This window comes from Athalia rosae, chromosome 1 (assembly GCF_917208135.1).
Source record: "Athalia rosae chromosome 1, iyAthRosa1.1, whole genome shotgun sequence".
Taxonomy (NCBI): domain Eukaryota; kingdom Metazoa; phylum Arthropoda; class Insecta; order Hymenoptera; family Athaliidae; genus Athalia; species Athalia rosae.
Genome location: NC_064026.1, coordinates 24,504,941 through 24,514,495, shown reverse-complemented (window position 1 = coordinate 24,514,495; position 9,555 = coordinate 24,504,941). Strand labels below are relative to the sequence as shown.

Sequence of the window (9,555 nt, the reverse complement as noted above, 5' to 3'; positions counted from 1 at the left end):
ACAATAATATAAATATTTTTATTATACTTTGTTGTTGTCTACACGAGATTTCGATATCACGTCAATCGTCGACATAATATTACAGCATTACAGGATGAGGGCAGGATGTAGAGACAGAACTACAAAGTGGAAAAAAAAACAAAAAAAAAGAACTTTCCTCGATAGGAATAATAACTTAATAAGTTTATTGTTGTTTGTAGAAAAACTGTTGAATAAAATCCGCAATGTTTTACAAACTTGGGGAGGGGGGAAGAAGGTAGAATTGATGACTGAAAGGCAGCATTGAATAAGCCCCCCTCCACAGCTTAAATATACATATTTTGAAATACTATACAACTCGGCTAAATAATTAATTCACGCTAATGTCCATTTTCATAAATTCTAATCAAATAATAGGTACAGTCACACCGTGTTACGGTTAATAGATAATACACTTTGTAAGATTGAACCCTCGCGATAAATGAATAAATTCCTCTCTACGATTTATATCTAATGCATTAACAGAAGTATAAATATACGTATACGTATATACTTATACCAACTCGTTCGTAGATTCATTTCAACCAATTACTCTGTAATTTATTATTGACCTATTTCAATATTTTATTTCTTTCAATCCGTTGATAAGCGTAGAATGATTCTACAATTTGAACAAAAATTGTGTACATTATGGAACTGGACAGTAGCTCGATTTAGACATTAAATAAAACGTCTGGGGAACGCGAGCCGATTTATTTGAAAACTCTATAATTATCAATGACCCAGAGCTACATCTATACGGTCAGGATGCAAAACGATGATGATAATGATGATGATGAACTGATCACGTACAAGATGATATAATTTTTATGTTATTGTCGGCAAACAACAGAGTCAATTGATGTGGTCACCCCTTACGTTCGATATCTATACGTGTTATTATCTAGGTACAGGTGGGTTGAATACGCCTAACATAACAGTATTTATTACATTGATTATCCCTCTTCGGCTGAAATATATTCTTTCGTGTATCGATTAGCAACTGTTACGCAGCTCATGGGTCCACAATTTCGACGCAGGGTCCACAAAGACGTTTTCATCAGTCGAACAATGAAATAATGATACCTGATTGAAGGCTCGCTAATCCACATTATCTTGGAAGATTAGTTTCACATATCCTGGGGTACCTTCCAACGGCAGGGCGCAAAATGGACATACTGCATCGAAACCATTCGTTCCATGAGGTATTGCAACGTGTGCCCAATACCTGTGAACCAAACCCAGAAACGGAAAATTAACTTTTTAACATGAAAATTTATTCAACTCTGCTACCTGCAATAAATTAAAAAAATTAAAAGTCGTATCACAAGGAATAAACATGAAAAAGGTAATAGCTTTACTCACTTTACAGTCTTCTCCGTAGCCATGTGACCGCAGGGGCTGAACGCATATGTCGGTGGTCCGCTGTCTACATAAAAGGCAGGTTCTATACCCATACATAGTTTTACTATAGGACCAGCGACAAGGCACATAGGACACCTTCTCGTGACCTTGTCTTTTTCCTGTCCCCAATCATGGTGCCCCTGTACGTGTCCGCATTTCAAATAAACATACGGCTGGTGTTGTTGCGCGGAATCGGCCGCGGCCTTTCGAGGTATCACAAGCGTATTCAGTCCAACTGGGCATTGCGGTCGTCCAGCATTTATCGCATCGACTAGCTCTTCCAAGTCATGCTTCGTCTGTTAAAATTACTCTCGTTATGGATTTAATCATCGTAATTTCAAACGAATTCATCTTATCCTTTATGCTACGAACCGGCGACTTTGCGAGTCCTTCTGCTGATCTCCAGAGCAATGTGGCCCCGCAAAGGTCTATCAATGTACCGTCCTGAAGGACGTTGCTCTCGTCTTCGACAACGCAACCTTTTTGCTGAGCACTACGACTTTCCCGTAAAGAAAATACACCACCGCCAACGCTTACCTCACGCCACAAACCACACTCTGCTTCACCGCCACAGAATTGACCCCTTGGATGCATTATCAATACACCATTTGTCGTCAGTCCGTCTATCTCACGATTTTCTTGCCACTTTGTCGCCTTTTCCTAACAGTAATAAGTAAATCGGGTTGTATCAATATTTGAATCCCAAATTTGCGGGTCCAATCATCTTCCAGGAATAGATCATCCCTGATTGACTTACCCCAAGAAATATATTCCTCGAACTGTCGAATCCAGCGGCATATATTCTGGCTGTTCTCGGATCACCTCGGTCGGCAAGAATACGGCAAGCAAACCTGCTTATGGTACTCTGAGCAACGCGTCCTTCGCTTGCAGGAGCTGAACCGCCTTCCGTTCCGCCTGGACAGGTATCCATTACCACGAAGTCGATCGGACTCTCGGAGGATCTGCCGATCTAACAAATCACGAGGATGTTTCCCGTTATATTCCTACTTTTATTCATTGAATCCTTTTACATTCGCTTCATTATCATGTATATCATGCTATGTTTATTAACAATACGTTTTTTAGCTGGGCATTGTGAGTTATTGTGCAACCTGAACGTATGTAACACTATAGGTAAGGTGTTGCGTGCATGTGATACAATTATATAAACAGGATTAGAAAATATATGCATTGTTTGTACATAAATGGGTCAAGGTGAAATATAACAAGGGGTGTACGTGCGTTACATGAGTTTAAATCGAGGCTAACCTGAAACATGTCGGTATCCTCATCCTCCGTATACTCAACAATAACGGCCTGCGTCCTAGTAAGTGTATACGAAATAGAATGCTGAGTTGTGTCAAGAATGGCCTTTGAACTATGGGGTGTTTTAACAACATAATGTTTGCTACGTTTGACACCGCTTGCCGTCTGTCTTTTGACGAGTACGAATTTACTACGTCTTCTTCCACGATCCCCAGGTGGAAGAAATCCATTGTATCTAGATCAATAAAAAAAAATCGATAGATAATAAACAGATTCCACATTCAAATGTATCTATGCAAAAAACAGATCAGTTGCGGAGAAGAAATATCATTCTCATCGTTGAATCATGTACCTGTACTCATTTTAAAGACGATAGCGATATAAATATAATATTAATAATTGTAGCGTGCAGGTGTACTCGCAGCAACAGCTCACGTGTAGGAAAAGCGGCAGCATAAGTTTGTATTTATACACGTATGGCATATGGTTATAGGTTGCAATGTACAGTGTTACCGCACTGCGACTTGGCTTCTGGCCAATCCGAAGATTATGGATCCACGCCTAAGTATATACCCCTGTACCATCTTATACTGCCCGCTTGTTTTCTACTTGTCCTTGTCTTTGCCTTTTCCGATAATATGAAGAAGCATAGGTACTTGAGATTTATAAACTTTACTGTTTGAATTTATTCTAGATAGACGGGGATATTTTATGTACGCCCGGTGAGGTTGATTGTGAATCGTTTCGCGGATAACCGGGCGTATTTTCAAATGCTTACACGGTCGCCAACGCATTATGCGAAACACTCGCACGTACTTCCTGCTTATATCATCTGTATATGAAATAGTACATGGAAATTCGGAATGAACTTTTAATAGAAAAGAGGATCGTAAACGGCTCGTTGCTGGTAAATTGGACCTTGTTCGATGATTTTTGCATTTTGGATAACGACATCTATACAGTGCCGCGTCAAAATTCGAAAGGAAATTATTTACAGCAATTGGAAAATGAAATATTTATGGAGAAAATTTACACTGGGGGTGTCAGGCATGCACCCCCTTTTTTATGTTATTTCTCCTTACCCGAGGATTACGAGCTCGCCGTATTTGACCGATTGTTTAGTCTTGTCCTGATGATGCTGCCCGTGGTGGCCGTGAGCGTGAGCGTGAGTATGGGGATGTTGATGTAGGTGGGGATGAGGGTGATGCGCATGGCCCACGTGTGAATGACTATGCTTTTGATGAGGACTGTGTGGCTGACCAACAGCTTCGCCCTCTTCGACCAGAAGCGGGCTTTCGCTAGTTCCACCATCCGATCTGAAGGCAAAAAGCATCCACGTATAAAGTTTAAATTTTCCTCTGTTTTCTGAATCATGCGCAACCTCGTCATCACATCCGAAAAATTCTGAATAGATTAAGTATTCTAGGCCAATGTTCAATAAGGTCCGCACTGATAATCGCCGAAAGAATCTAATAGAGCTGGAAGTTTCCTGCCGTTACGGATTTACGGTAGACCGAGTTAGTGTCCCTCGCGTCCATTTAGAATAATCGCGAAAAAACACACCTGTTGATGTTAAAAACAACCAAGGTACACAAAGCTGGGTCAAAGAGGCCAACGGGGACTTCAACTTGTAAGTCCTCAAGCGCCAAATTCACTCTCGTCACATGAATTCGCAAAAAACCTGTGTTACTTGCAAAGAATAAATAATGAAGAACTAAAAAATTTTCTTATAGGACATTGCATACGTAAGAATTGTTACGTATACATGTAATAATAATGCGTGCATTGTCACACGTGTTTTTACTATAAGTATAGTCAAGTGTTTCCAAGACTTTAGTTAGGGAACAACCGCGCATTTCTTCGTCTGAAAGCGTTACTATAATTAGCCTTAGCAGTAACTATGGGGGTAACCGATGACCCGCATTTCCGCCTATAGCTGGGCTGCCTTACAATAAGGATTCAAGATTTAGATGAACAGATGGACATCGCGCATCGAATGGAATGTGTTATAGTTATTTTTTGAATGTTAATACAGTTGATGAATAATATGTATAAAGATTGAGTTAATATCATTAACGCAACAAGATATTAGAAATATTTGTCATCTTATTTAGTACGAACAGCAAAATATAGTACACTATTATCAAAATCGATGAAAATATCTGTTTGGAAATTTTATGACGTTCAAATTCTGAAACGTAGAAAGTTTTTATGACTATTTTTTTTTGTATCAGCGTTACGAAGTTGATTAACATAATTTTATCTATATGATTTTGTTAGAATGAAGATGAATCTTGTGACATAGTAAGCTAGTCTGAGGTCAGTGTCTGGTTATACATTTAGGAACTAGGTAGGATGAATACTTTTTACACTGCAAAAGCTACCTATATAAAATACTTTCAACCAGGGCCGGAAGGAACCCGCATCACTCATCTCTGGGCAAGTACTTGTTGGGTTGCTTGGAGGGTTTCTTATACCTAACATGTGTGTTGCTTCTATTAATGCGCGTCGATGCAGGTTCAGACAAGATATAGGCGTGAATAATTATTTGTGTGATTAAATTTTGATTCAAATGATCAATTAGGCTATTGATCATTTACATACCCTAACAATTAATTATATATACTATATAATTAGTTGTTATCAGTTCGAAAACAATGGAAAAAATTATCATCTAATTAATTTTGCTCTCATTTTTAATTTATGGAAAAATAATAATTTTTTCGCCTTCGTGTGATCATAATATCACAATATTCTTTTAAATTTCTTTCACTGTTGACAGATATTAATAACCAGGTTCAAGGTAGCTAGGCAACTTAGTATCTGATCATAATTTGTCACTAATAAAAAAAAGGATCCGAAACCACGTTATTGGTTTGACTATGATCAATATCTAACAAAGTCCGATCCCAATGGCATAGAGATTGACTAATACAAAAAAGAAAAAATTGGATAACCATGGAACGTTGAGCAAAGAGGTTTTGCTGGCAAAAAATTTTGATTCAGGGTTGTTCCATAGACTTTCAAATGCTTATTACCCTTTCATACGGGTTGTATCTGCTTGAATCTTGTACAATTATCAGCTGTTCACTTATATGTAAAACAACCATAAAATTGATGAGTCGAGTCGGGGTAATTATCACTACTCTTCCATGAAACATCATCCACACAAAAAAAAAAATTTTTTATCTGAATCTGATCAGATTAGGGTGCTAAAATGAAAGATGTCTGATGTTTACAATGCTTTGTTTGTTAAGGTTAAGATACGACAATTACTAAGGAACTAGCTGTTGCACTCTGTAGCAGAGGAATGCATACAGTTATCACATTGACAATGAGTTCATATTCAATGATTCTACCCACTAACAATAAATAGCTAGTTACCACTGACATTATCATCCATCGCATACAAGTTGTCAGACGTTCATGCTCAAGTGACAACATTAATCTCTCTTTGTTGTCTGGTTGAACAGACAGTTAAATTCCACCCGACTTAGCCGTCAAATCAATAAACATATCTAGGGCAGTTATTCAAAGTAAATGAAGATCTTTCAAATCCTGAATATCTGTCAGACCGAATTTGATCGTCGGATTTTGGTTACTGCCGACGATGTATGGGTGTATTATATTTAGAACGTGGTTGAAATCAATAAGCACATGTGTAATCCGAACGGGGATTGTAATTAACAAAAAAATCTGTGTAAGCTGTTACCTTATCACCATCGCGGGTTCCGCGTTTGAGCCAATTTTGCTGCCTCGTTCGGCACACGTGACGGGGGCCACTTTGATAACGTTGACGTTATGGAAAAACTTGCACAAGTTATTAAGAAAATGAAAGACAAAGAGTGAGAGATAACGGCGAAGAGAAAGAGGGTCAGAGAAAGAAAGAAAGAGCGTGAGAGTGAGCAAGTGGGCGGACGCGGGTGTTCGGTAGAAAGAGTGAGAGCGAAATAGTGGAAGATTGAAGATTGAAAGGTGGAAGACAGGATGAGCGAGAGGGAGAAACAATAAAATTAGAAAAGAAAAGAGCGATTGGCGCGATGGTGTTGTTGCTCAGTAAAAATTTAGAGCGTTGTTATTGCACTCTAATGACGCTCTTAAACTTTTTTGATCCATCTTTTCGGTGTATGAAAACGTTTTTTTCAATTCCACCCACTTTGTACAGCTCCGTTCGGCTCGGGGCACGACACAACGTCAACTACGACAACACCGTCCGCAATCGACGAGACGCGGGTGTTGTTGACTTGTTGAAACTCGTCGGATTCTACTCCACAACCGTGACGTATTGCTTCGTAAAACACATACCACTGTCACCGGGATGCAATCGGATAGTATTCGAACAGACTATAGTCTAAAGAAACCTCAATTCAAATTATATATCACGATATCAAGATTGTTTTGATCAGGGCTTAAGAACCATGGGGTATGGCGGTTTCGGTACCTTCTGTTCTGCGCGACGGCAATATTTTCTCGGACAAACTCGGTATCGTCGGAACCCGTCGGCTTTCAAACTCTCGACCCAATCCCGACCAACTGGCTCCGACCTAGTGTCGTCGCCCCTCCTAAAAAAGTGCGCGCGCAAACATTCGCAGCTGGACGTGCTAGGGCGGTAGGATTTCTCAACGAAATGTTTATTCTAGGGGCTCTAAACAAAGTCGTCGTACCAGTGACATCTAACGACACCGATATTTACCAAGAGTATAATTTTTGATAATTATAGATAAAAATTTTTAAATCATTGAGCTTTGTTTATTTTGTACATTACGTTATTGTAAATGAGAAAAGTACCGATTTGATGGCATGAAACTTTATCCCGAATCCTTAACAATGAGATATTTTCTGAAACGTTCCGCAAACTTTTTCTTAACTTGTACCGGATCGTGCTAAAAACAGAAAATTTTTATAAAAGATTATGCGCATACTTTAAGAGACTATCGAACTTAATGATTGTTCAAGCAGAAAAACCTGTAGAACGTGAACTCCTCTAAGTGTCAAAACGATAAGTTCCTTCATTCCATCTCCTGTAAGATCTAGGTAAGCCATCGAATGTACTGGAGCATCGAATAATCTTCGTTCTGTGAGTTCCCAAGTGTCGTTGACGTGTGTGTAAACCAATACCTCTTGATTATAAGTCCCAAGCAGAATCTCGTTTTTGCCATCCATGTTAATGTCAGCAATGCAAGAGCAAAGTACACAGTCCGAGGTCTCACTACCTGGAAGTCTGACATCGCTGCCCATGTCATTTTGCAATACATCCCTGTCAAGTACTTCTATTAATGTAATGCCTGGTATTACCACCGATGTATCCTAATCACTTACGTGAACACTACAGAGGCACAAACTGCATTAACGATAAGAACATTTAGACTTGGCTCCAGAATTGCTTCTTGGGAACAGCTCTCTATTTTTATAACACAATTCTGTTATGAATTAAGATTCACCCTTTCACCATTTATTTGAGACTGCACAGAAGGTAATGCAGTGGTTGCGAATACAGATGGTACTTGCCTTTGTCACAGATAAATACTGGTTGATCCAGCTTGTTCTCATTAGAAAATATGCGGACGCTCGATACTGGTTTATCATATCTCAATGTCCAGTTTCGAATGATTTGCATTTCCATCACATTAACCAAACTGACTTTAACTAGACCACATTCACACCCAACAGCTGTCAGTCTTCTGTAACAATAGTTAAAATAAACTTGAACACTTTGACAAGTGATTTGATGAGCGATTATTCTCACTACGGTTAAAATTATCTTTAAACCAATGGGAGACTAAGATCGTCCCTGAGACAGGCGTACCTTGTCTGGTTTAGGTAGTAATATATATCTATCCAAGTTGCTATTCCTTCCAGTTTATCCAATTCGGGAAAATATTTGTCTAAAGGCGATTCTGCATAATCGTGGCTTTCCTTGTTTTCTTTTATCATATGGATTTTGTTATCGTTTCCTGACAATAACCAGACTGTCTGCAAATTGGAAATCATTTTGTTCATTCAATCCATACAGCCGATATGACAGGAAAACAGAAACTCACCTCTTGCATAGAGTCATCTGCACCGCCAAGCAAGGTTGTATGGTACAAATGACAAGGGGTATATGCCAGCTCTACCATGAGACAATTTTGCGCCACCGTTTCTATGCTACTATTCTCATCGCTTTCCCCATCTCCCCCACCCTCTGTGTAAATATTTAGGTATCGCTCAAGGGTCGACTCATTGCTTGTTTTGATAATGGTAATTCCAATTACAAACTCATCTCCTATGGATAATTTGTTGTAAGCGTCGATTGAGATTATTTCAGCTCCACCTTGGAAAAATATGCAGGGTTGAAATTTCAGTTGCAAAATACGTAGCATGAAGATCTTAGGATTAGATGAGCGTCGGATATTCAGTGCACATTTTACGTACTAGGAATGTAAGTAAAGAGGAGCTCCTTGACTAAAGGCCTCAAGTGACGACGTTTTGGTGTTCTATTGTACTCGCACGAGTAAATTTTTCGCTTTAACGATGCAACCAGAACTTTGTTCGAACCAATTACTGAGCATAATTTGGTCATGGAATAAATATTTCCTTGCGAAGCTAAAGGAAACCAGTGGGCGTCTATTAAATTGTCCATCCTATTATATTGCTCATCACATTTCAGCTATACACCAATATTCATCATGGCCTTAAGGCCTCAGGAGGAAAGACGGCGTCCACCAATTTTCAATGTGTTCAGTCAACGCAATAGTGAAAACCAAAGAGGGTGACAAATTTGGTGACATCCAGTGACAACTCGTACCTAACCTCATTCATACTGGCGTAGTTAAGGCCGGTCTACATAGGACGTTTACGTTCCCGTTCCCGCAACCGTAGGAATTG

At 39.2% G+C, this 9,555-nt stretch overlaps 2 protein-coding genes across 3 annotated transcripts; both read right to left on the bottom strand.

The window, feature by feature from the left end:
* Nucleotides 1-168: 168 nt before the first annotated feature.
* LOC105690964 (protein pellino) lies at nucleotides 169-7,280 on the bottom strand. 2 transcript variants are annotated; one of them, XM_012409161.3, is made up of 7 exons: nucleotides 6,401-7,280; nucleotides 3,771-4,004; nucleotides 2,692-2,923; nucleotides 2,180-2,392; nucleotides 1,795-2,082; nucleotides 1,384-1,718; nucleotides 169-1,246 (listed from the first exon to the last, which is right to left on the bottom strand). In XM_012409161.3, the coding sequence occupies exons 1-7, from the start codon at nucleotides 6,409-6,411 to the stop codon at nucleotides 1,120-1,122; spliced, it is 1,440 nt and encodes a 479-aa protein (XP_012264584.1). In that variant the 5' UTR covers nucleotides 6,412-7,280; the 3' UTR covers nucleotides 169-1,119. The 2 variants fall into 2 exon arrangements, with proteins under 2 accessions (XP_012264584.1, XP_012264585.1); XM_012409162.3 differs by lacking the exon at nucleotides 3,771-4,004.
* Nucleotides 7,281-7,415: 135 nt separating this feature from the next.
* LOC105690912 (KICSTOR complex protein kaptin-like) lies at nucleotides 7,416-9,485 on the bottom strand. Its single transcript, XM_012409066.3, has 7 exons — nucleotides 9,103-9,485; nucleotides 8,730-9,001; nucleotides 8,495-8,661; nucleotides 8,197-8,369; nucleotides 8,008-8,089; nucleotides 7,654-7,945; nucleotides 7,416-7,571 (listed from the first exon to the last, which is right to left on the bottom strand). Exons 1-7 carry the CDS (start codon nucleotides 9,308-9,310, stop codon nucleotides 7,497-7,499), a joined length of 1,269 nt encoding a protein of 422 aa, XP_012264489.1. The 5' UTR covers nucleotides 9,311-9,485; the 3' UTR covers nucleotides 7,416-7,496.
* Nucleotides 9,486-9,555: the final 70 nt, after the last annotated feature.

Excerpts from the sequence above, each read along its gene's own strand:
- LOC105690964 (XM_012409161.3), bottom strand. Across the intron at positions 2,393-2,691 it reads AGGATACCGACATGTTTCAG|ATCGGCAGATCCTCCGAGAG; the intron begins GTTAGCCTCGAT and ends GTGATTTGTTAG. Across the intron at positions 2,083-2,179 it reads CGAGGAATATATTTCTTGGG|GAAAAGGCGACAAAGTGGCA; the intron begins GTAAGTCAATCA and ends TATTACTGTTAG.
- LOC105690912 (XM_012409066.3), bottom strand. The coding sequence starts at position 9,310 with ATGGACAATTTAATAGACGCCCACTGGTTTCCTTTAGCTTCGCAAGGA. Across the intron at positions 9,002-9,102 it reads CCTCTTTACTTACATTCCTA|GTGGAGCTGAAATAATCTCA; the intron begins GTACGTAAAATG and ends TATTTTTCCAAG. Across the intron at positions 8,090-8,196 it reads AGTATTTATCTGTGACAAAG|AGAGCTGTTCCCAAGAAGCA; the intron begins GCAAGTACCATC and ends TTATAAAAATAG.